The 23,195-nt window shown below is 52.9% G+C and overlaps 10 protein-coding genes across 10 annotated transcripts; 5 read left to right on the forward strand and 5 right to left on the reverse strand.

Annotated features, from left to right (window-relative positions):
* Positions 1 to 1,038: 1,038 nt before the first annotated feature.
* POSPLADRAFT_1031241 (hypothetical protein) lies at positions 1,039 to 1,858 on the forward strand (the record flags this gene model as incomplete). Its single annotated transcript, XM_024476776.1, has 5 exons — positions 1,039 to 1,058; positions 1,123 to 1,233; positions 1,417 to 1,451; positions 1,509 to 1,619; positions 1,674 to 1,858. 5 exons carry the CDS (start codon positions 1,039 to 1,041, stop codon positions 1,856 to 1,858), a joined length of 462 nt encoding a protein of 153 aa, XP_024342881.1.
* Positions 1,859 to 1,939: 81 nt separating this feature from the next.
* POSPLADRAFT_1177510 (hypothetical protein) lies at positions 1,940 to 2,780 on the reverse strand. Its single transcript, XM_024488515.1, has 4 exons — positions 2,744 to 2,780; positions 2,597 to 2,687; positions 2,371 to 2,540; positions 1,940 to 2,306 (listed from the first exon to the last, which is right to left on the reverse strand). Exons 1-4 carry the CDS (start codon positions 2,744 to 2,746, stop codon positions 2,067 to 2,069), a joined length of 504 nt encoding a protein of 167 aa, XP_024342882.1. The 5' UTR covers positions 2,747 to 2,780; the 3' UTR covers positions 1,940 to 2,066.
* A 172-nt stretch (positions 2,781 to 2,952) lies between these two features.
* Positions 2,953 to 4,360, forward strand: POSPLADRAFT_1064586 (hypothetical protein; the record flags this gene model as incomplete). The annotated part of the gene is made up of 4 exons (XM_024481821.1): positions 2,953 to 3,233; positions 3,299 to 3,450; positions 3,503 to 3,794; positions 3,851 to 4,360. The coding sequence occupies 4 exons, from the start codon at positions 2,953 to 2,955 to the stop codon at positions 4,227 to 4,229; spliced, it is 1,104 nt and encodes a 367-aa protein (XP_024342883.1). The 3' UTR covers positions 4,230 to 4,360.
* Positions 4,361 to 5,344: 984 nt separating this feature from the next.
* On the reverse strand, positions 5,345 to 7,370 carry POSPLADRAFT_1177515 (hypothetical protein). Its single transcript, XM_024488516.1, has 6 exons — positions 6,941 to 7,370; positions 6,816 to 6,885; positions 6,660 to 6,766; positions 6,411 to 6,603; positions 5,653 to 6,316; positions 5,345 to 5,618 (listed from the first exon to the last, which is right to left on the reverse strand). Exons 1-6 carry the CDS (start codon positions 7,314 to 7,316, stop codon positions 5,541 to 5,543), a joined length of 1,488 nt encoding a protein of 495 aa, XP_024342884.1. The 5' UTR covers positions 7,317 to 7,370; the 3' UTR covers positions 5,345 to 5,540.
* Positions 7,371 to 8,755: 1,385 nt separating this feature from the next.
* Positions 8,756 to 10,304, reverse strand: POSPLADRAFT_1043587 (hypothetical protein; the record flags this gene model as incomplete). The annotated part of the gene is made up of 10 exons (XM_024478348.1): positions 8,756 to 8,792; positions 8,853 to 8,909; positions 8,963 to 9,147; positions 9,202 to 9,230; positions 9,283 to 9,445; positions 9,503 to 9,527; positions 9,579 to 9,756; positions 9,819 to 9,987; positions 10,037 to 10,219; positions 10,251 to 10,304. 10 exons carry the CDS (start codon positions 10,302 to 10,304, stop codon positions 8,756 to 8,758), a joined length of 1,080 nt encoding a protein of 359 aa, XP_024342885.1.
* Positions 10,305 to 10,573: 269 nt separating this feature from the next.
* Positions 10,574 to 13,229, forward strand: POSPLADRAFT_1068896 (hypothetical protein). The gene is made up of 9 exons (XM_024482323.1): positions 10,574 to 11,170; positions 11,223 to 11,275; positions 11,326 to 11,736; positions 11,784 to 12,112; positions 12,179 to 12,573; positions 12,633 to 12,705; positions 12,763 to 12,772; positions 12,825 to 12,853; positions 12,909 to 13,229. The coding sequence occupies exons 1-9, from the start codon at positions 10,605 to 10,607 to the stop codon at positions 13,122 to 13,124; spliced, it is 2,082 nt and encodes a 693-aa protein (XP_024342886.1). The 5' UTR covers positions 10,574 to 10,604; the 3' UTR covers positions 13,125 to 13,229.
* A 157-nt stretch (positions 13,230 to 13,386) lies between these two features.
* Positions 13,387 to 15,672, reverse strand: POSPLADRAFT_1133326 (hypothetical protein; the record flags this gene model as incomplete). The annotated part of the gene is made up of 9 exons (XM_024484325.1): positions 13,387 to 13,513; positions 13,567 to 13,683; positions 13,741 to 14,000; positions 14,064 to 14,339; positions 14,400 to 14,556; positions 14,619 to 14,742; positions 15,162 to 15,275; positions 15,325 to 15,382; positions 15,436 to 15,672. 9 exons carry the CDS (start codon positions 15,670 to 15,672, stop codon positions 13,387 to 13,389), a joined length of 1,470 nt encoding a protein of 489 aa, XP_024342887.1.
* Positions 15,673 to 15,951: 279 nt separating this feature from the next.
* POSPLADRAFT_1177527 (hypothetical protein) lies at positions 15,952 to 17,453 on the forward strand (the record flags this gene model as incomplete). The annotated part of the gene is made up of 10 exons (XM_024488517.1): positions 15,952 to 16,125; positions 16,183 to 16,255; positions 16,310 to 16,320; positions 16,368 to 16,435; positions 16,490 to 16,666; positions 16,724 to 16,778; positions 16,829 to 16,880; positions 16,934 to 17,105; positions 17,162 to 17,175; positions 17,225 to 17,453. 10 exons carry the CDS (start codon positions 15,952 to 15,954, stop codon positions 17,266 to 17,268), a joined length of 840 nt encoding a protein of 279 aa, XP_024342888.1. The 3' UTR covers positions 17,269 to 17,453.
* Positions 17,454 to 17,916: 463 nt separating this feature from the next.
* On the forward strand, positions 17,917 to 20,711 carry POSPLADRAFT_1052772 (hypothetical protein; the record flags this gene model as incomplete). Its single annotated transcript, XM_024480310.1, has 4 exons — positions 17,917 to 18,087; positions 18,141 to 18,743; positions 18,793 to 19,355; positions 19,421 to 20,711. 4 exons carry the CDS (start codon positions 17,917 to 17,919, stop codon positions 20,709 to 20,711), a joined length of 2,628 nt encoding a protein of 875 aa, XP_024342889.1.
* Positions 20,712 to 21,434: 723 nt separating this feature from the next.
* POSPLADRAFT_1052773 (hypothetical protein) lies at positions 21,435 to 23,192 on the reverse strand (the record flags this gene model as incomplete). The annotated part of the gene is made up of 9 exons (XM_024480311.1): positions 21,435 to 21,515; positions 21,575 to 22,003; positions 22,060 to 22,165; positions 22,220 to 22,318; positions 22,369 to 22,453; positions 22,504 to 22,797; positions 22,849 to 22,868; positions 22,921 to 23,041; positions 23,093 to 23,192. The coding sequence occupies 9 exons, from the start codon at positions 23,190 to 23,192 to the stop codon at positions 21,435 to 21,437; spliced, it is 1,335 nt and encodes a 444-aa protein (XP_024342890.1).
* Between the last annotated feature and the right edge of the window lie 3 nt (positions 23,193 to 23,195).

Consider the following 23,195-nt stretch of genomic DNA (forward strand, 5'->3'; position numbering starts at 1 on the left):
ATCGGATTTATGGGAGTGTGATGATTTCAGAAGCTTTGCGCTCCCGACGAAACACGTTGGACGGCGATGCAATAGGAGCGTCTTTATCTGAATATCAGACGACTGCACATGCCTCCATGAGGTTGACATTTTTGATCCCGTAGCTCGAGAACGCAATTCGCACATCGCTCCGGCAAAGTGAAAAATAGAACACATACATTGGCGGTACGTTAGCGACACCTGCGCAAGCTATCGTTTCTGTATTTGTATCCCGTAACGTGCATACATATCTTGGTTTTCAAAGATTGTCTGGCTGATCCTCTCGCGCCGATGCTTTAGCCTATCCACCGAGTTTATTCTGTGCGTGCCAAATCCTGGAGCAGACCTAACAGGACATCCCTTCGCTATTGTCTCATACACTGATATTAAACACTGTTCGTAGATTCATCTATACTATCAGCTTTGGTGTGCTGACAACGCTGCAAAATTATCACAGACGACGTTCTCTAATGATCATCCCAGATTGCTGGTACAGTACAGCAGACGCTGTTAGTGTTCGTTCTCACCTTGCCCGCTCTATCATAGACATGTCATAGACAAGCGATATATATGGATGGTGACCGTGGCGTGCAGGTGGGGTGTTCTAGAGCGTGTCAAGGGTACCAAGCGTCGTGCGCCACACGGCTAGGTGGTTGGAACGCACACACCCTGGAACCTGTTACTAGCTCGTTCCACTTTTTTTTTCCACCCGAGCCATTGTTTGTTTATCGTATCAACTTCTACATACAGTTTCAAGAAGTGTGGGATCTCTAGCCTAAGTAGACAATGCTGTCGCGCACTCATCAGACCTCGCTGTCACAAAGCATCGACGTCTGTATCACAGAAAGCAGATCAATAAATAAAAGTCGTTATACACCCTATTGCCTCGTGCCAACTTGATGCCGAACTCGTTGTGCTCAAGGACAATTGTACACCGAACGTGTGGGGTCTATAAGACGTATCACTGCGGAGGGCGTCCATTGACCGAAGGAATCACAAGAGCCTAGCACACAAGCTAGGATGGATGGTCTGCATTACAGGTACGCTAGTAGTTTTTAAACAAAGCCATGTTTGCCTTACACAATGCAATAAATTTGAACTCAGTATGTGCCAGAAGCGAGAGTTTGGATGTCCAGCGAAATATAGCAATGCATTTAAGCGGCTCGAAGAGCATGAAGACTCCTTGCGAAGCTCGATACAGAGTGTTTTTTCAAGGTATCCAAAACGAAATGGGATTGCTATGACCTGCCTCGTGGTCTAGCGCCAAGCGTTCATGTGTACCGTCTGATTAAGTTAAGATTCATGCTGCTGAAGTTGCCAGTTGATGCGAACTGGGAAGCACGGAGCCTTGCCTCATGTATAGCGCCTCTCTTAGCTGAACCACCACCGTCCGTTCAGCTTTCGCACAGCACAACCTTTCCTTGATAGAAGACGTAAGTCCTGCGCAAAGCTTTGCGACTTGGGCTGATGTCTACCTACACAGATGCCAGCAAGAAGAGCAGCGCTGGTTGTAGGCGTGGCAGTAGGCGTCGCCCTCACCCCAGTAGCCACTACGGCAGCGCTCTCTGCCTATGGGTTCGGAGCTGCTGGACCTGTTGCTGGTACGCTTCCACGCATGCCGCCGGCGGTTCATTGGAGTTGAGCTGTGTTTACAGGCACTGCCGCAGCTGCCGCTCAGTCAGCGATTGGAAATGTCGCGGCAGGGTCCCTATTCGCATCTTGTCAAAGCATTGCAATGACTAGCGTGCCTGTGGCTGCCTACGCCGTCGGGGGTGTCGTCGGAGGTGCTATTGGGGGTGCCGCATCGTTTGTAGGCGGACGTTTAGCTAATTGGTTCTGATAAGCCTGTTACACCGTAAACAGATTCAGGCACGATAAAGCTGATGCAGACTTGCAGTACCTTTCTTCCTATCCTGCGCCAACGCGACGCCAGCCAAAGGTACTCATTATTATAGCGATATACATGTGATTGCTAGATTCCGATGAATGGGGGTGAATGAAGCAAACGATTATACAGTGAAGTACTTCTAAGTAGTCGTGTCTAGTCATCATGAACTGGGCTTGCCACCGGACTGTGTCGATGACGCGTCTGCTGGCGAGGCTGGTGGAGGTGGCGATGCCGGGGGTTGCTCTGCCGCCTTCAATTCGGCGTCTATTCGCTCCCGCGCCCGCACAACCTTGGATTGGACATAATGTGAATACGCTAGTGGCGGGGTCGCGCGTGTTCCTGGTGCAGGTTTTGGTGGCGCCGGCGGAGGAGAGTTGGCTTTAAAGAGATGTTCGTAGTGCTGGCGAGTGGACGAGTGGACGCGTGAGTGAATAATTAGAGGACCATGTTTCTGGAGAGCGCACCTGGAGAACACTCTCGGCTGGATCCTCCTTTTTTAGATTCAGAATGAGCCGCGCTTCATCTAGGGTCATACGATGATCCCTTGTCAGTTTGTCCGTTATGGACCCTGACGTAGCGTTCTGTACGCCAGCCACATCGCCGCTGATACCGCCTTCTGGTCTGTGCTTGGCGTCTGAGTACATACCAGGTCATTGACCACAATGAAGCAAGTCTTCAGTGACGACTCACTCTGTACCGCTTGTCTACCTGCTGCAAGGAATGCTTTGCCCAGAATCTGCGCCCCAGCGACCGCAATTTGGACAATGACTTTTGGTGACGACTACAAGGGACAGAATCAGAACAAGAGCCAGAAGCAGGCAGACAGATCGAACACACCATGAGCAGACAGAGCCCGGACAGAGCAGTAGCAAAGGTATCAGCGAACAAGTCTCGCGTTACTGACGAGCGTCGCCGGCGGCCTCCCATGCGCGCGACTCACGTGACCTCAGACTTCCAAAATTTCCCCGCGTAACGCGTTGGACCTACATTCGTACATACTCAGGCTAGGTCACGACGCGGCTCCGGACGTTTCACTGTCCTCTATCATGTCCCAGTCTATCGACAAGAAAGCTAAAAAGCGCAAGCATGCCTCGGCTGACATTGGCCAAGGCGTTGAGCCATCTACGAAAAGGGCCAAGAAGGACAAGGCCGAGAAGGGGAATAAGGTCAAATCCTCCAGCAAGTTGGACAAGGGCAAGGCGCGCGCGACAGATGGCGGGAACGAATTCCGCGTCGTACAGGCCTCTATGGTAGTCTCAATCCCGCCCGTCTTTGCGAACAATCTACAAGCAGGTGTGGAGGATATGCTGGACTCGCTGCTTATGAGGTGTGCTGGTTTTTCGCCCAAGTCGTGTCCTCTGAAGTAAATTGGAAGGTCGGCACCCCTGCAAGATACATACCAGCTTTGCAAGGTGTCGTTTTGGCCCACGACAATCTGCGCTTCTTAGACTCCGTAGCCACCGTCAAAGCCGACTGTCCGTTCACAAATTGTCGGATAGCGTTCGACGCCACTGTCTGGAGCCCGCAAGCGGGCATGAAACTTGGTCTGTGCCGTCTATGTATACTATGTTGTAATTCCCTGATTTTTGTGTGCAGTCGGCAAGGTCAAGCTATGTTCTCCCGACCATGTTGCTTTGCTCGTGCATCGTACATTCAACGTCTCAATACCTCGGCACCATATACCCACTGAACAATGGGAGTTTGAGTATGGCCCGGCGGAAAACGACCCAGAATTTGGCACAGATACTGCCGCTGAGGAGATGGAGATGCAGTTGGATCCTGAGAGCGCGGCGGACACCGGATTGGAGGGTACCGGACGATGGGTACATAAACTCACGGGGACCAAACTTGGTAGTAGCGACGGATACCTGGAGTTTACGGTTGTCGGGTGAGTGTACCGCCCATATAACCGTTTGCAGTTGATGAGGCTGACCCGCGCTGTAGTCTTACAATCGCAAATCAGATGCTTTCCCTCGTTGGGTCAATTCAGCTCGACCCTTTCTCTCCCAAACATATCCCAACACATTCCACTCCAACGACATCCGATCCGCAAGCTGCGGCACGTACATCGGGACCCGCCGAAATCACAGAAAACCTACAAGAGTTGGGGCTAGACGAGGATGTGGACAGTGAGGAAGACACCTTCGGGATGCTTGGGCGCATGGGCGACGAAGCTGCCGCGCGAGAGGCGGAACGACGTGCCCAGGAGGAAGGGGCGGCGAAAAAGGACAAGAAGCGGAAGCGGAAGGAGGCAAAAACGCAGGCAGAAGGAGAATTGGGCGCTGCGTCCTCCCATGGCAAAGCTAAGAAAAAGAAGAGTTAGCGCTGTCGTTCCTCTGTTCTGAGTGTGCAGGTTTTTTTCATGATGTTGCACAGTTCACAGACTTCTTTCAGCGTGTCGCGGGCTGTAACATGTTGTGTGCGGTATGATTGGCCTCATGATCAGGCATCCCCAAGGTGACGATGTGATAGCCACTTGCAAGCCTACGTGTTTCCAACCGTGCAGACACCTGTGCGCCTTGTCCTTGTCCGACGCTAACGAGTCTCCCGCATACGGAAAGCCTCAACATACTGAAGTATGTCACGCGAATATCCCAAAACGCGAGTTGCCGAGAAACCGCCAGATTTACAATTATACTGCTACTTACGTTTCATGGAGGTTTTTAATTGAATCGACGCGCCTGCCCTAACGCGTTGGTCCGTGCGCATTTGCTATCGGTATATAACACAGGCTCCTGGGATGTGTTACCCCATTCTTGTGCTCGGGCACGTACTGTCGCCAGTGAGGTCTATACCGAGGCACAGTCTTTTGCTGATTGCAAATTACACATCCGAACACGTCTGTTGGCTTCGGCCTTCAGCAATTTTTGGAAACTCCTTACCATATGTTCTTGGAAGTGCCTGTGATGATGGTGACATTTGAGGCAACTGCGAGACATGTCGTGTATAAAGTAGTGTGGAATGAAAATGATGTTCATCAGATTATTGCGTGCGGATGGGGAGGGATGGAATTTATAGTAATTTGTTTACTGAAGTTGGCCACATTATGCGGGGTTCTTTGTGTGGCCTGATCACCCCTTTAAATAAGTATGATACATACTGGATATGGATTGACTGTCATTCATGTCTGTTAGCAATGCAGCCTAGGATGATGTATTACAGGTCTTATGAACATAGAGCTGACCATAACAGGCAGGTGAGATCCCAGATCTAACTACAGGGTGAAATATCTGCATTTGAGTACTATGCAAGCACAGGCTCACTGGATTCAGACCCTTGGTGGTAGAGTGTGTAGTAGATTCTGGTATATAATTGTCGTCTTGTATTCAAATCAGCGGTATAATACAACATCACGATGTTATACTTTCTTGACGAGCCGCTGCACCTTGAGTGCGCCACAATGAATCACACACTGCCTGGCAGATCACACAGGTTTATGCCAATGTCCCACCAAAGGATGATGCTGTCGCTAACGGCATGATACTCATAAAGGCCATTCTCGGGCCTTCGGGCGGCCATACATGTGTTAGATTACAAACAATGTGTCAAGTATGATATACGGGCGTTATCAGCGGAATGCTAAATGCTGGGGCGGACAGGTTTCTGGGCCGCTCGTTCGGGCCACGCAACGCGTTCACCATAGACGACATGTTTCGGCAGGCAGGCCGTTGGCCATGCGTAACATGACAACCTGGCCGGAAAGACTGGAGAACTTGGCACAGAGACGATCAGCCCGGACGTGATACGACAAAAACAGACAGACTACTCACCCCATTACCGATGAACACCTGCGCACGCTGCCCGATGAGCATGTCGAGCGGCTGCTTCACGTATTTTTGCTCGCGGTTGAGCAAGAGATCCCTGCTGCTCGCAACGTTCTCCCAATACCCTGTGCGCCGCAGAGCCGCCTTCAAGTTGAGCACCCATGGCGTCTGAGCGTTGGTCATGATATAGACGTTGCGCAGCCCCTGGGCCGCATGCGTCTGTCGTATCTCCTCGACTCGGCGGACTATCTCCCATATTGCGGGATAGCAGTGCTGGCGATAACGTTGCGCCCGCTGCACACGCGTCTCGGCGGGAAGGTCAAAGTCCAGTTTGTCGGGCATTGAAGGGAACATATTGTAGCCGTTGTAGCCCGTTCCAACGTCGGCGACATGACTACACCAGTCTTCGAACGTCCCGCGCCGGACATGCAAGACAAGCAAGCCAGATATGATTTTGTAACGTTTGGCAGGTGTGGTGAATGGCGTGGCTGTTAGATACGGATCTAGGGTGGTAGATGGGGCGATGAGCTCGCGGTTAGTGTCGAAGGCTAGCTCTACCAGCGAAGACCAGCCAAATTCCTGTAGAATTGGTGACTGAGAGAACGAAGGCCATACGGACAACAGCCGTGTGCTGTTGGCGTACATCCTGCCAGAGCATGAGCACAACGTACTATAACGGCTGCAATAATACGCACCTCGCATCGAAGAGGAACTCAGGTGCCCCCTCTATCTCTACGCACGGATCGTTGATGGACTCGAGATTTTTGGCGAACGTCTCAATCAAGGTGCTCGCCGTGACATGTGAGCCATAACCTGATGTGATTTCTGCGCTATCAATGATCATTCGCTGTGGGCAGGCCATGTCCCAGAAGTCTTGTAACACAGCGGAGGGAGCAAGGGCGCCGTCTGCCATAGGCGCTCCGACCGTCGGGCCTAGCGACCGCCTGACGGTCAGACTATATCGATCATGATGTGCAAATGGCACATACCTTGGATGAAGAGGGATAGGGGGACCTGCGTTGCCACAGAGCCGTGGTTGAGATGCGCATAGTCCAACCACCCGTCTTCGTGCCAGGTGTAATTCTCAAAGACAAAGCTGTGTAATAGCATTAGTCAAAGGTGGCTGCGTGCGCAGACAGACTCACCTCCTGCCAGAACGATAGGCAAGGTAGTGATTAAGGAGAATTTCTTGCATCACGTTTCCCCACCCTGTCCCTGATAAGACGGCAATATGAGAGGAATTGTTTCAAATATTGTTCTTGCAACTTACGGCTCGTTTGACGAGGAATTCGAAGGTACTTGGCCTGTCTTTGTTGGCTGTCATTCAGATTGTGTTGAAATATTTGAAGTTCGTGTTCGTGATATTGCGTAAATAGAGATGGCGGACGAGGGTGGACGATGGGCGCATACAGTCGAGGATCGCGTACAGGTTTTCTCACCGATGTTTGCGGCTGAAGTATACACCAGAGAACAAACAGAATGACAGTCGTTAAGGCAGCTACTGCACCCTTGACAAATCTCTTGGTGAACAACGCGGGTGGCTGCTGAGACTGGTGAGGCCCGCGACGCGTTACAGGTACCCTGAGTGAAGAAAGTCGGTTCGACGCGAAGGCGTCGATTTCGCTGGGTGATATCGACTCGGACATCGTCTGGGGTGTGCTGGTCAGCAGAGCGCGACACCTTTAAACATACCCGATCACAACGGTATCTTGCGCAGTGCAAATTGGCCGGGTAGACATGACCGTGACCGAGAGATGCCCCAGTTTTATCTTCTGGTCCGCCACTCTTCAGCCTGGATCAGATTAAATACGTGTTCGCACCGCCAATGTGGTGCATGTCACTGATGTCGAAAGGCAAAAAAGACGCACGCGGCAACGATGACTCACTTCCATGAAAAGCGGAGCCGACATTGTGTACCACTGCACATACACGAAGATTGGACTTCCTTTGACGACAACACATGTGGAGATGTCCGCAGACGAGTACCGCAACGACTTTCTGGCATGGGTGATATTGAACACATGCTTCATGACAGGCGCCTGCATGGCCATCACCTCGAGAAAGACCCAGATCGAATTCATGATGGCGATTCGACCGTGCTCGCCGGGCACGAACATAGTCGAATGTTGCGACTTTACAATGGGTAATAACGGGACCCACTCGTTGCTTGCCTTATATGAGCTCTTCATATATTATTGTCAATTATACGCGATTGTCTTCATTTTTCCAAGAGTTTATAGACCATGGAACCTACCACCCCAACATTATTGCGATGGTCCTGTCAGCCTTTCCCGCCCGATATGACGGTACATCACTGGATCAGAAGTGAACGCTGAAGACGGCTTACCTGAGAGATACCGAGACCCACACGGCTAAATATATGCCGGACAGCCGCTGAGCACCGTGCGGCTGAGGACCACATTCTGCGAAGCTGCATGCATTACGAAGCTATGGCGTGGGTCTGGATCGACATGATAGACCTTGAGGCCGGGTAGAAGCCACATCCGGGGTCTGAATTGTGCAAAGTCCTGTGGCGAAGAGTATCAGTGTGTCCGCTCTGGCCATTTCGTGTGGTTTGATGCCACCGCACGGGTCTCGACAATCACGAAAGTGTAAAATCGGCGGCGCCAACGGCCTCCCAGGCACCAAACAACATCACTGTGGTTCATGCCATAAGCATCCCCAACTTGTCGTACGTGGTCAATATCACTTGTCCGAAATTCGATTTAACGGTGCTCGCACGCCGACTATGCAACACCTCATTCGTCGACCGATAGAGCTCCATGAGGTCACAGCCGATGAGGGCGGGCCCATGAGACCGACGCAATTATAGATGCTGACTATCATGCTTATACCAGGCTGTTTACGTATCTTCACAACAGGTCCTGACGTTGCAATCCTTTAAATTTTGTAATGGGGTGAGAAAGACAGGCTGACTGATCGCTCACCTTACACAGCCCACTCATCGGATCAATATGGCTACCGTAAGAAGTGCCAGCTGCATAAGATTGAAGATTGAATATCATCACACCCGCCACGTCCACCGACAGAAGGATTTCATCGTACCCAGCTCCCAATATTTGTTCTACTTCCTCTTGAATAAATAGTGGCCGACGCCCCACCTGGTGATACGTTATTTTCATTCCAAGCCACGCGCGCTAGGCAGAGATTCCAAGGCTTACTCTTGTCCATTGTTCATGGCAAACAGCTCTGCGCACGCCATGTAGAACACTCTCCATCTAAGGTGTCGTTGTTCAGTCACGGTTTGCACTGCATCACTGAGATCACGAACCGGTAGAACGCCTTCCTACCTTCTCCCGCTTGTATTCCCTTGCTCTCGGCGTCCACCTCGAGTAGCGCGATACTACCTGATTCGTGCAAGTCCTGAAGCTTGAGCCAGTCTTCGCATGTCTTAGCGTAATGCCGCCCGTTCAAATACCAGCTGCGTACAAGGGTGAGGTCGTCTTGGAAGTATAACTCGAGGCTTTGTCAATCACCGACTTTAGTGCCATCCATTCATAGAGTACATACCAGAAGATCATGCGACGGCATCGTTCCCCCTGCATGGCGATCTTGTAAGAATGTCCATAATAAAGGGAGACTTGCACGCACCAGAAAAGAAATTCTTCGCCATCCAGCCATCACCCTCCTCGAAATGATATGGTGTTGTTCTGTGACAGAATATATGCACAAAGAAAAGCGCATCCAAGTGCGGTTTCAGCCAAGAAGCGACCTTGGCCATCAGCATTTTGTAATTTTTCATGTGCTCGAGCATCTATTGGGGTGATTATGAGGACAGGTGAAAACACAGTATTAGTGTTCGAAGACTTACTTCGACAGACATAATTCGATCAAACCTAGGGCTTGTGTCAACACCGCACTCGCTGAATAGCATAGACATACCGCACTGCTTAGAATCAGGGAAATTGAACTCGTTTATGTCCGCCGTGATGACATGTACATTGTGCAAATCCCTTGCCTTGGCTTTAGAGTCGATGTAGGCCTTCTGCGTAGCAGAATTGGACAAGGCGGTAATGTGTGCCTTCGGGTACTTCGCAGCAAGGTACAGCGTGAGGCTGCCCCACCCTGTGTTTGCAGATGTTCTATGAGCTACCCACTTCTAATTCAGATGTAAGATATCCGCGTACCACATCCGAGATCAAGGATTTCTATGCCGTCTCTCAGCTGAGCCTTTTCACAGTAGCTCTCCAGCATAAGCAATTCGGCTGTTTCCAGAGATTCATCTCCCATCGGGTACAAGCAGGAGGAGTACTTTGCATTTGGGCCAAGACAACGCAGCATGAACTCAGTCGGGACCTGAGGTGCCGGTTATATGCGGACCATTGCATAGTACATAGTGACACACCTCGTAGTGTTGTTCATTAGCTTTATGAGTGAGATCAGCGATAGAGCTCCTGGCCCGCACTTGCTCGATCCAATCCATTTTCGCAGCATGATTGGCTTCAAATGAGCCTAGGTCGATCTCGCGCAATCTTTGGCGGCATAACATACGAATTGCCAGACGCACAAGCCAATCAGGCAATTGACCCTGTCGAACAGCATTATTATTAACAAAAGACTTGCAAGAAAATGTCTCGCCTGGTCAAGGAGGGTGTAGCCCTTCTGCAAGACATATTGTGGGATCATAGTGGTGAGGGGGTGAGAGTAAAAAGTGGAAAGACTAAGCTCCTTACCATCTCCGTGGAAAAAGAAGCATCAACTGCCCACGATTCGCAGGCTCACGTCAAGTACGTCGCAAGGGGCAACACCGCTGCCATACTCGACCGCGACGCCATCGGCGCTTATAATCAGACGCGATCGAGGACGCGTCGCACGTGACCCTACCCTTTGGTCTCCGGGAAAGGTGCTCGTGTGAGCAGTGCGTTCCTTGTTCCGCTCCATCCTACTGCGCTGCACTCAAAGCGGCGTTCTGGATGTCCTTTTCTCGTGCATGGCGCACGTCCATTCTCCGCCATACTAGCCGAGCGCAAACAGCCGCTACCGTCGACCGCTACGATGCTATTCGTGCATTTTTTGCCAGGCAGCAGTCTCTAACTCCGCAGACTCTACATGGGTTGTCAGCTTCGCGGAATTCATCGACAACATTGATAAGTGCATCTTATACTCTGCGGCGCTTCTGCAACACGTCTGGTAGCAAAACTCAAAGCAAAGCCGACCAACCTCATGCAAAGGACACCCGCGGCGCCTCCGCCTCGCCTCGCACACCCGCATCTTCTGATGAAGACATATCAGACGACCTGGGTCCTCGAAGACTTGAGAACTATCCGCGACTCTTTCGAAGGCTTGCTATGTCGTTACCGCATCTGCATCGACCGACTCGCGACGACTTCCTGAATGCCGCTACTGGCTTCTGGCAGCGTCTTCGCATACGCTTCAAATGGCTTACTATTCGTTCTTTCCGCAAGTACAATGCAGATGAGATCTCTGCGTTCATAACGTGGTTCTTCATGAGTCAGACGTTATGGCTTTTCGTTGGAACGTGAGAGCACCACCACAATCTGCTCTCCCATGCTGAGTGTGCCCATTCCCAGCACGACCTTCTTTTCAGTTGTGTTTGCCACCGCCAATAGTCTGCGTTTGCAAGGTGAGTTTCGGCCTGAAGTCTGCATACGACATATTCTTACCGCTACATAGAGAACATTGCTCGCGCCATCAGCGACTATCTGACCGCTGAGACCGGCACCACGATCATCTTCGAGTCAGCTATAGTCCCCAAATGGAAGGACTCGCGTATATCATTCAAGAACGTTTATGTTATCCGCGGTCCTGGCGGTGCCGAAATCGCTAGAAAGCGTCTGTCGGCTATGTCTAACGCGGGACATAAGGTGGCGGCGGGCTACGACGTCAGCAATCATCCCTCGTTCCATCACACAGGTGATGAAGACGACGAAGGGCACGTAATAGTGCATACCGACGAAGACCTGAACTACGCTATGTTTGATCTTAGCGTAGATTCCATTGACGTGACCTTGTCCTTTGCAAGGTGGTTCGAAGGCAAAGGCCTTATTGTCGACGCGGTCGTCAAGGGTGTCAGAGGCGTGTTAGGTACGGAAATTGAAATATCATGGTCTCCCAAGCTGATAGGCGTGTAGATCGCCGTTCAGTGACATGGGATCCCGACAACCCGCTTGACCCTGCTTCGTTCCGTCACGAGTCGCAACCTGGCGACTTCGAGCTTGAGTCTTTGCAATTGGAGGATGTTCTGATCACCGTGTACCAGCCTGGCGGCTTCCGGCCGTACACGGCATCGATCTTCCGCGCAGATATGCACACTTTCCGGAAGCAGTGGTTGTTCTACGACTTCCTCTCTGCAGAGAACGTTGTTGGTCAATTTGACAACTGCCTGTTCAGCTTGCACCGTCCGCAGAGCATCGGGCGTACGACAGACCAGGATCTCAAGGACGGGCAGTGGGCGCGTATGGTGCGTCAATGACGTCATAACGCGAATCTGCTTGCGCTGATGCCGCTCGGGGTGCCCTGCGTGCAGTCTCGCTTCCGAATGGACGGGTTAAACGTCGATCACCTGCAGGCCATGACCACTGCCGAGGGCCCTATTTCCTGGATAACTTCGGGTAAGGTCGACGCAGTGCTCGACATCAAGTTCCCGCGCGATCCGCAAGGTGACCTTGCCCTGAATGCCCTCCTGGGCGAGCTCGCAGACGCGATCTCGTCCGCGGCGGAGCGCATCCCCGGGCAACGCGAGCTGGCTAAACCTCCGCTGAGCGCACCGTCGGATAATGACCGGATGGAAGAAACGGAGCCGCAGGTGGTCATCGACATCGACCTGCGTTTCCGCGACCTTAAGGCCGCAGTGCCCATCTTCACGAACGATCTGAGCTATGTGAATAATGCGCTGATCAGGCCGATCGTTGCCTTCATGAAGTGCGTGTCTAAAGGTCCCCTGCTGATTATTCACGAAACTCATCTTGCGTGGCATGCAGCGCAAACCGGACGCTGGTCCCTATACGGTGTCGGGTAGTGAAGCCGCTCTGCGACTTTGAGGGTTCATGGACAGTGAGTTCATGTTACTGCTTTGTAAAACACACATGCTAATCATCTCGTCTGTTATAGCTTTGGGAAAGTGAGTATTACTGTGCCTGACCGAAATGATATTATCAATGACAATTATCTAGCTGGTCTCATGGACGAGATCGCTCTCAAGGTATGATTCGTTTTCCCCGCTGTGCCGATTCGACTATTGACTGCTGTACTCGTAGGTTTACGAAGCGATGGCGTATCACGTCGCACAGGCGAACTTCAACCGCCGGATCAAGTATGTCGGCACTTGGAGCTTGCAGATGACAGCAAGTGCCATCATGAATGCGCTGCGGACGCTTGTGGATCCTATGGCAGCACATCTACGCGATCTGTACGACACCGGATTCCCACACGAGGCCCTCTTCTATGGTCTCGGCGAGCCCTTGCCCGCATGAGTGTTCACCTACGCGTTATGGCAGTTCAGCATTCAGGACTCCTCTATGCAGGGACAAAAGTACTATATAGAGCTACTAGTAAACCGTTACGACTTTCATGACACCAACGCAATGTAGACACAACTTGCCATTGCATAACGCCCATAATGACCTGTTTGAGGTAGGAGAAAAACGATAATCCATACAATCTATATACTCTACATCCGATCTACACAGTACAGCAACAGTACAGCGGCAGCAACGATAAGCGAAACACACATGCTTAGTCGTCTCGATACTTCCTGAGGCGCTCAGCGGGCACAGTAAAGAGCACGGAGAGGAGAACTAGAACCACGACCCAGAACTGTCCACCTAGGACATTGTGTGTTGCCGAGAAGGCGAAGAGTGAGCTGGCAGAGATTATGAGCATCAACATAGCGAACATGTCTAGCTGCCAACTGACCTGACGATAGTGGGGGAGAAAACGCCCATCAGAGACTGCGCGAACTCGGCCATTCCGTTGGATGTGCCAAGTGACGACGTGCCAGGAGTATGGTCCTTGGTTAGAATCATGATAATGCTAGACAACCGAGAGCCGGTGAGCAAGACTACCAGGGTACTGGTAACAGACACGCACGAGAACGCCATACAGCCGATGCGCGAGAGGAATAGGACAAAGCTGATCGCGGTCCACTCCACCGCCTTGCCGCCCGCGCCCTCCACCTGTTTCGCGACGACCGAGAGCAGCGACATCGATGCGAACGTGACAAGCCACGAGCGCATGCACCACCGGAACACCGTCAGTACACCGAAGCGCCTGAGCAGCGGCGGCATCAGCAGCTTCAGGAAAATCGACACCGTGCCCATGATGCCCAGCGCCCGGCCGATCTCAGGGGGCTATGCGAGCGGCCGTCAGCCCACCAGTGTATATGCACGTTGCAGTGGTGAGGGGGTACGCACCGAGAGGGCGAGGCCGCCATGGTTAATCGGGCTGTAGGCCTGGAGGACGAACACGGTGTTGAAGCAACCCGCGACAAACGAGAGCGCCCCGCTCGAAGCGCAGACCATCTGAATGACGGGAATCGAGAGTAGGGACTTAATGCTAAGCGGTTGCGAGGAAGCATAGACATCGTCTTCGTCCCCACTTGTGTTGTGTCTATGAGTGGAGATGGGTTCCTCGTGGTCCAGCGAGTCAACGTCGACGGAAATCAACTTTCGCCGTTTGACTGGATGCGTCTGCGCAATTGGGATCGCGTTCATTGCTCAGCATGGAACAAGTGTTTTAGCTATGCCTACCTCGTCCAACACGAATATTGCGAGGATCAGCGCAGCAAGCGCGATGAGTGACGTCACCAGGCATGGCAGGAAGTATGGGTAAGCTCTCCAGAAGGGACTGGTGAACCGCCCAGGAAACTGCTCGGCCGGATTGGCGAATGTACCCCCGATCAACGGGCTGGTCGCAAACGAGTTGAGTAAGCAAGAATCTTCGCTCGTATCAGGTTGTGAGGTATGTACCCGACCGCAAATCCCACCGCAGAGACAATGTCGTATAGCGGAAAGGCGACGGACTCGTTTGTCGAGTCGGCCAGTTCTCCGACAACGGAGTGGATCGCGCCTGTTGTCCCAGAAAATATACCGGCTGTGTAGGCCATTTCCGTGAGCTCACGAATTGGGATCCGGTGCAAATGGTCCCGTATCCATTAACCTAATGATTGTGCATCCTGCGACTGCGCGAGTCGCAGACGAGGATGTCGAGAGCGAGCGCGTGTTCTATCGTGTAGCACAAGTAAGGACGCGCAGGAATGCCGAATCAGGACGGCATTCTACCTGACGTCCTACACAGGGCTGTAATCCAGTGGATATTCGAAGCATGATTGAGCACGCGCTGGTACCCAACAAATGTCGAAAGCGCAGTTCGGTAGGCGCACATCCTATTCTGCTTAATACAAGTGGTCGTCCGCAGAAAAGGAAGTGCGCTTATCAAGCTGTACTAAGCATCCTTTCCGCCGCGGATATAGACTGTATCTGGATACAAGACCGGGGAAAAGCAAGACTGACTGAGGAACCTAGTCAAGATCACGGCAGATAATGTACGCGACACTCCGAATAGGAGCGTAAACAGTATTGTCCACACCGTTCCAATAATGATGACGGGCTTGCGCCCGTACTTGTCTGTGTACGCATAAGTTTGTTTATGCACCTCGACGGAATTCAAACGTACCAGACAGTCGCCCCCACATATATATGGTTAAGAGATGTGCAGTAGAACTCGCGCTGCCCTAGAAGTCCACGGTTCGAAACACGCCCCGATGATGGTCGACTGAACACGCACCACAAGGCCGCTGTAATATCCGGTTTCCGCGCCCGAGGAAGCAGCAAGCTCGGACACCAGCACGTTCATGTAAGGCATGGCTTGAGTGGAGGCAATGGGTACAACAAGCTTTATAGCATACACCACCGCGAGCTGGACCTTGGGCAGCGGATTGGGACGCGGCCGCGCGCGTCGGCGCGAGCGCGGCGAATCCGCGCGGTGTTCAGCGGCGAGCAGTGACTCTCTTTCGTCGGACATGTCTAGTGGTGGGTGCAGGGTGTCTAGCTCAAGCTCTAGGAGCATCGGTACTGGGAAGTATTATCTCGGCATGGTGTGAACGTGCTTCATGGCGCGTATGGCGAACACACAGGCCCTGGGCGCCGGATACAGCAGCGGCGGTAGGCGCGCGTATGTGATCGTAGTCGGTCACGTGCCTATGACACCAGTTCTCGGCTTCGGAACAAGCGCTGTGCTGAGGCTATTCCCCTGCGTCCGCCGGTCTTCCCCATTCCTTCTGCATCTTGACCACTGACCACCATGAGCACAAGCAACTATACCGCCGCTCCCCCGCCCTACCATGATTCTCCAAAGCTCTCAGCAGTGCCTGAGGAGGAGGCTGCGCAGCCTCTACTCGGAAGTCCCAGGGCCGGTCCTAGTGCGGGCGGCATCTTCGAGCAACCCGCTTTCGATGACATTCCGGACGATTTCAAGGTGAGTTCTTGTCCCCTCCCCCAATTGTCTTCTTATTGATCTTGCCCCCGCATTAAGTACGGGACCACTGTTGCCGACAGTGCACCGGAGATCCGGAGAGCCTTCGTGAGGAAGGTCTATACGATTCTCTGTGAGTGGTTTTGCTTCCGCGCCCATTCACCTCATCCTGATACGTTACGTCCAGTCTGCCAAATTGTAGGTGCACGCGTTGCATCATATGAACTGCTCTCCGACCATTTCAGCTCGCTACTTGCTTCGTCGCTGGTGGTATTTCTCATTCGCCCAATGCCATCCTGTGGGTTCAGACCCAGTGAGTCATACCCAATAGCTACGTTACTGCGCACATATCTCACATACTGCACAGCATCTGGTCCCTCTATATACCCCTCTTTGGTACCTTGGTCAACCTCGGCCTGCTCTACTGGAAGCGTCACAGCCACCCGTCTAACCTAATCCTTCTATCAACGTTCACCCTCTTGGAGGCCTTTACCCTTGGGGTCACTACCGCGTTCTTCGACACAGCGATTGTCCTTCAAGCACTGTGAGTGCCGGTGTCTTCTCTTCGATATGCGACGCACTGATGGTTTCGTCTTCAAAGACTAATCACTGTGGGAGTGTTTCTTGGCCTGACCCTTTTTACTCTGCAGTCCAAAGTGTGTGGAGAGGACAATTTTTGATATATTACGTCCTGACATATCAACAGTATGACTTCTCTGGGATGGGCGCCTGGCTCTTTGGCGGCCTGATGGCCCTCAGTGCGTTTTTATAACCTCAGCCGTTAAGATCACGCTAATTAGTCTTGCTACAGTGATGACTGGCCTCGTCGGTATCTTTATACCGTTCGGCCGTGCTATGGACATCGTGTTCGCTTGCGGTGGCTGCTTGATCTTCAGCGGCTATGTCGTCTATGATACCTACATGATTACCAAGAGGCTCTCACCGGATGAGTATATCATGGCTGCTATCAGCCTGTATCTTGAGTATGTTGACCTCCGATTTGTCTATCCATCCATATCTAACTCTGTGATTTCTTTAGCTTCATCAATCTCTGTGAGTATCACCTCCTACTCCGCCACCTCGTCACTAACTCGTATCGCAGTCATCAATATCCTCCGCCTCCTCAACGACCTACAGGACCGCTAGACTATTCACGAATGTTGTGAATATCTGCCCTTATTGGTCCCCGGCGCGCCCTATCTAAATTTTGTACAATATGGTATGATGGACCAATCGTGTTGTTTGCGTCAACAGTTGTCATGGAGATCCACCTTGTACACTAGCACCTGACAACAATAATGGCGATGTTTGTGCTGTCTGATGGACTGGGTATGATTTTTTCGTGGACGAATAAACTGTACTGTATTTCGGATTTTCCGAATATTCATTGTGGTCGACTCTTGCAAGCCTGAGATGTTGAGCTTGGAGTCTTGTACTCGTCATAATATTGTCGACGCCGCGTTCACAGACATCCCATGGGGCAGGCACAGGTCCGGAGGCACATTTTAAGTCCGCGACGATAAACAAGAGGATCTATCGTTTATCTTGCCGAGCCCTTCATGAAGAATGCCGGTCCCGGCGCCTCCGACTCTTTGTCTAGCCGCCACTACCGGACCACCAGCCAAGCAGCTCTCTTTCTTGAACCACCATCATCGCACACAGCTCTTAGTTGGTGTGTGGCGACAGCAATACACACTCTTATACCGTGCTCCGGGGCTCGACTTCAACGAACTATCAGCCTCGATATCACAAACGATTCCAAGTCGGCCCGACTGACGCCACCTATACCTAGCCATGCCACTCCCTGCAGACACGACGCTGGCACTGCAGGTGCCATCCAACCATGGCGACCCCATACAAGCCAAGGGCAAGAAAGCCATGATCGTTCGCATGTCGGCGGAGACCCTCGAAGCGCTCGAGAACGAACTCAACGCACAGCTGGACGTCGAGTTCAGCGACCGCCCGGTATGTCCCAAGCCACGCGCCGTTGGCTATGGCGCTGACAGCGCACGGTACAGGGCATTTATATTGGCGAAAGGTTCTACCCCATGCGCCCGCTAGAGGAGAAGGTCCCGCACGAACTGTACCTCCGCGCGTCTTCGGCGGCGCGGCCCTCTAACGCGTTGAAACTTTACGCGAGCGTGGCGGGAAAGTTTACCGTCGAGCGGCAGCTCGATAAGTCTGTGCAGGAGAAGGTGCGCGGCCGCACAATGAACGCAGAGGACGAGCGCAAACAGCGCAAGACGATCCTGCTCGACGCCCCCCCAGATCTGGGCAAGCCGGCCGCCCAGAAGAAGCGCAAAGATAAACCGAAGGGTATCACAGTATCTAAGAAACTCGTGCCGGTACACGATCTGCACAGGGATGCACCTGGTTCCAGCACCCAGGCTACCCGACTTGCTTCCCCGAGAACCGTGCCCGCATCCCCCACCATACAGCCGCGGGTATCTCCTCCTATCCCCTCCTCTTCGCGTGGTGATGAAGGACCCAACTCGCTGAGGAGCCGCTTGGTGCACTTTATAGCGATTTGCCCCCGTTCCGTTGAGGCCGTGTTTAGGTATGTCGGCGGTAAGGAATGCGATCCCGGTACGAAAACCACTCTCTTGAGACTCCTGAATATTGTAAGTACCACAGATCATTCGCGAGTCATCTCTGACGGTTCGTTCGCAGACCGGCGAGAAGACCGCCGAAGGGCATTGGCAGCTGGGGACCGAGGGTTGGAAGGAGATCCGTCCATATGGATGGCCCTCACTCGGCTTTAAGGAACGCCAGAATCTTGCAGCGCAGGCACGCATGGCGCTCACTACCCTTGGCGTCCCTAGATCAGACCCGCTGTGGCGGCACATGCGGGAGCAAGAACCTGAGCCTTTACCAGAACCGAGCCCCCGCGCCTCCACGCCCACGCTTGCGCCTCCGCCACATGCGGTCGCGAGAGCAGCTACGCCCGATCGTGTGCCGCGGAACGGCATCCTCACGAAGGACAAGCAGAAGAAGCCCAAGGGAGCCGAGGGCAGCAAAAAGAAGGCAAGCGATAGTGTGCCAATGAGGGACGAGCGGCCGAACAAGGGCAAGGAGCGCGAAACTGTGCCCGTCGTGACCTTGGCGCCGTCTGCTGCTCCCACTCAGCGCAAGCTACCGGGTTCAGGGACCAAGATGCGGGCTTCAGGGTCACCCGCCGTTGCATCCACATCTGGCCGTAATGCATCGCCTGTGCCGTCAAGCGCGTCCAAGAGGTATGTTCATCGGCAGTTATCGTGGCTCGAAGGAGACTTAAGAAAACCTTCTGATCGCCTCGTAGGCCCGTATCTCCCATTCCGGAGCGCAAGGTTTCTGGTAGCACTGGTCCCAGCAGGGATGAGCGTCCAGCTAAGAGGCCCAAACCTTCCTCGCCGCTGGTGAACGAGATCGTCGAGGCTGCTGAGGCCGCGTCTCGCACGAAGAAGCGCAAGAAGCAAGAACGAGAAGACTTCGACGTGTCCGAGGACGAAGCTCCGCTCGCGAAGACAAAGAAGGCGAAACTCGAGAGCCACAAGACCGAGAAAGAGAGGGCGCGGGAGCGAGACTACGATGACGAGCGTCCGGCAAGGAAGGCAAGGGATGTCTCCTCCCCAACACGGAAGGCCAGGGATGCTTCTCCGCCGATGCGGAAGACCAAAGATAAAGACGTGTCCTCGCCACTGCGCAGAGCCAGAGACGTGTCTCCTCCGCGTAAGACCGTCAAGCACGAGGCCTCTCCAACCCCTGCCCACGGATCCAAGCTCAAACGCGAACTGTCTCCAGCTCCTCCCCGCAGGGTCAAGCGTGAGATCTCTCCAGGTCCTTCTCGCGGAGGCAAGGTCAATCGAGAAGCATCTCCAGGGCCTTCTAAGAAGGCCAAGCGCGAATCATCTCCAGGGCCCTCCAAAAGGCCCAAACGCGAGGCCTCTCCAGAGCCTGCTAGCAGAGCGAGGGCAAAACGAGAAGCGTCTTCACTCTCAGTCACGCGATCTCCTCTACCTCCATCGCGAATGACAGCGGACGACGCCGGGGACATATCGTCTGCATCCTCTGACTCGCGTACGGAGAAGTCAAGCAAGCGACGCCCTACACCGGAGTTTTCGTCTACTGAAGACGAGAAGTCGAATGCCGGGTCAGACGTGGCGGAGCCAAAAGAGGCCAAATCAAACCAGCCAAAACATGAGGAGGTTGAGCCCATTCAGCCAGCACGCGAGGCTGCCGAGTCTATTCAACCAGCTTACGAGCAGGATGAGCCCTATCAGTCTGCGCATACACCACACTTGATACCGCCCCCGCCTCCGCTGTCGGAACCTATGGACCTCCAAGCCCTCGCACAGTACTATCAAAAGTACTATCCGATATATTTTGATCTCTGGAGTAAGAAAATGAGAGTGGTCAAGCACGTAGAGAGCGTGCTGAAAGGGAGCGACGACGACCTGTTGATGCCTGAGTTGAACGAGGTGGCGAGGCTTTTGAAGGACCCCGAGGCAGCAAAAAGGCTCAGCGACCAGCTGCACCACGCAGAAACCGTCTTGAACGACGTCGCAGCCATGGTCAAGACACAAATGGATGTGAGCGTACAAGTCGGCTGACATGGTCTGGGTGTAATTTACTGTATAACTAAATCGCTTGTGGGGAATGTATCGTGCAATTTAAAGCAGTTCATAGAAGTCTAGTCAATGTATGCGAGCAGAAATCGACGGGCTCATCGTTGGCGAAACGGCTCAAGTAGCTGTAAGACGCACAAGAGTAGCAGAGTGCATTCATGGACGTCGCCCGGCAGCCCGACGTTCTAGTGGGTCGTACGGAAATGTTGGACGGCCGCAGTAGCACCATCGTGCTGTGAAACGCAACCATGACCGCTGGACTGAGATGTAGTTATAACGTTGGAGGCCGAGATGTGTCATGAAGCGGATAATCACAATCGGGCAGTTTGCCAACGACCGCGACTGGTACTTGTTGAAACACGCTGACCCGCGCGGTCAGGAACGAGCTCGCAAGCTCGGGCGCGCGAGTAGCCGAGGGCCGGAGGCCCCTATCGTAGTATATAACGACCCCGTGCGATGTACGTACCGCACGCGATTGTCCCTTACGGGCATCGCTACGCCCGTGGACAAACGCGCCCCACGCCGTCGCACCAGTTGTTCCAACAGTACTCTGGTTAAAATGATTCCGATAGCGATGACTGCAGCTGCGATTCATTCGCGTTTATACTGTCACGCCTAGACTTGGGACGAGCATATAGGATATATGTAAGATGTGAGACAAGCCTTGCGTACTATACAATGCGGTTGTAATAAAAGAATACTACTTTGCTATACAGGAGGTTCACTTATACTGCTCGTTGCGGTTGATGATATGCTATCATCGACGTCGTAGTCTGTCGTAACGGTGATCTAGGGGAGGCAAGTGTAGTTGATATAATGAACGATCTCCCCAGAAACAACCAACGCACCTGAATGTCTTGCGAAGATGATCCCTCCTCGGTCGGGCCGAGGCGAGGAAAGATAGACGAGAAGAAGCCGGAAATACCCCTGCGGGGTGCCTCCTCTACCGACGTCCGCTCATGTTCTTCTACAATAGCCTTTTCGTCCAGCGGTGTCAGCATCATCGTGTTTGCGACGGCATGCGGCTCTCTCTCTGGGCTGCAGCCCGAGGGGCTCGTCGAGCTGTGCTGTGAAGCTGTACTGGACGCGCCGAGCTTTAACGGGACGGTTGGCAAAAGCGAACTTTGGTGAATCATCGGTGGCTTGCGCAAGCTCAGACTAATGCTGCGCCGCTCGCGCGGGTTGGTTGGCAGCTCTTCAGGCAACGGCGCTTCGGCCGAGTGCGAATCCCGTCTGCCTGAGGTCACCCAAAAAAGGACGACGGCGTTCACGACGACCTATGGCGAGACAGCATAAGGGAAACACTTGCGCACGCGTCACAAAGGCTACGTACATCTGTCCCGCAGCTACCAAGGCATATCCAGCCGAGCTGACGGCCCTTCATGAGGGTCAAGATAAGGATATTGACGCAGGATGTAGTCAGCGCGACGGCTGCAGCCCTGTGAAGCCACGATGATCAGAAGAGGCTAGCGAATACGGCATGATGAGCATACCATACTGTGCGCGTTGCAACTTGTCGTACCCGTGCGCTACGGAATGTCGAGCGATACAAGGGCCACAGGAAAAGAGACGTGAACAGGATGTTGACCGACCTGGGTTGCGGTCAGCGCATGCAAGGAGGAGAAAATGCAGAAATGTGTACAGGTCGTATGCGAGAAGCAGGATCGACCCTGGACGCCTCAGTCCTATCACGCATGTCCCATCACCTCGAAAAAATGACACCCTCTCTGTGTTGCAGTCAGACGGGCCCATCGGAGATAGTATGGTGAACACTCACGCCATATGACGACTGCGGCCACTACGGTGTACAAGCATACGAAGATAAAGCCTGTGATATATATTGGAGAGTGAAAGCGTCTTGCGCGAGCAGACGCGCTCCAGACGACATGTATTTTTTCCACTACAGGAATGAGCGTCGGCGTGGTGTCACTGCAAGAGGGCTGAAGCACCTTACGAAGGAACAGGTATATAAATATCTTTGAGGTCGTGTAGAATGCAATGCAATTGATGATGGCCATTGAACAGACAGTGTTGTTCCTTCCTAGCCCGGCACCAAAGATGAGCACGCCGGCTGTCAGGTCATATCAATACGAGGAATGGAGAAAGCTCGGAGAAAGCTTACAGGTGAAGAGAAAAACCCAGCTGGTGTACTTGAATTAGCAGCCTGGAGCCAGCGTTCGGCGAGGAGACGTACGAAAGCACTAAGGTGATTACAACGAGTATTCTTGGCAGGCCTGTCTTCACCACGCTTCGCAGAGACGTGAAATACTCCAATTTGAATCTCCGGGAGAACAGAAAGGACAATATGGATACCCCTGAAAAAGCATAGGTCAAAAGGGGCGCACGAACCCAGGAGATCAGCGTACCTAGCAGGTGTATGAGCGAACTAAGACTCCTCAGACCGGCATTTGGAAATTGTGGGTTGGTGTGGTCTACTCGAGGGTCAAGGTGGTATGTAGGGGACATGGT

Source organism: Postia placenta, assembly GCF_002117355.1.
Source record: "Postia placenta MAD-698-R-SB12 unplaced genomic scaffold POSPLAscaffold_2, whole genome shotgun sequence".
Lineage (NCBI taxonomy): Eukaryota > Fungi > Basidiomycota > Agaricomycetes > Polyporales > Adustoporiaceae > Rhodonia > Rhodonia placenta.

Excerpts from the sequence above, each read along its gene's own strand:
- POSPLADRAFT_1068896 (XM_024482323.1), top strand. The coding sequence starts at position 10,605 with ATGTCCTTTTCTCGTGCATGGCGCACGTCCATTCTCCGCCATACTAGC. Across the intron at positions 11,276-11,325 it reads CAATAGTCTGCGTTTGCAAG|AGAACATTGCTCGCGCCATC; the intron begins GTGAGTTTCGGC and ends ACCGCTACATAG. Across the intron at positions 12,854-12,908 it reads TGGACGAGATCGCTCTCAAG|GTTTACGAAGCGATGGCGTA; the intron begins GTATGATTCGTT and ends CTGTACTCGTAG.
- POSPLADRAFT_1177515 (XM_024488516.1), bottom strand. The coding sequence starts at position 7,316 with ATGTCCGAGTCGATATCACCCAGCGAAATCGACGCCTTCGCGTCGAAC. Across the intron at positions 6,886-6,940 it reads AATTCCTCGTCAAACGAGCC|GGACAGGGTGGGGAAACGTG; the intron begins GTAAGTTGCAAG and ends CCGTCTTATCAG. Across the intron at positions 6,767-6,815 it reads GCCTATCGTTCTGGCAGGAG|CTTTGTCTTTGAGAATTACA; the intron begins GTGAGTCTGTCT and ends GCTATTACACAG.
- POSPLADRAFT_1177510 (XM_024488515.1), bottom strand. Across the intron at positions 2,541-2,596 it reads AGGTAGACAAGCGGTACAGA|ACGCCAAGCACAGACCAGAA; the intron begins GTGAGTCGTCAC and ends GTATGTACTCAG. Across the intron at positions 2,307-2,370 it reads CAGCCGAGAGTGTTCTCCAG|CACTACGAACATCTCTTTAA; the intron begins GTGCGCTCTCCA and ends TCCACTCGCCAG.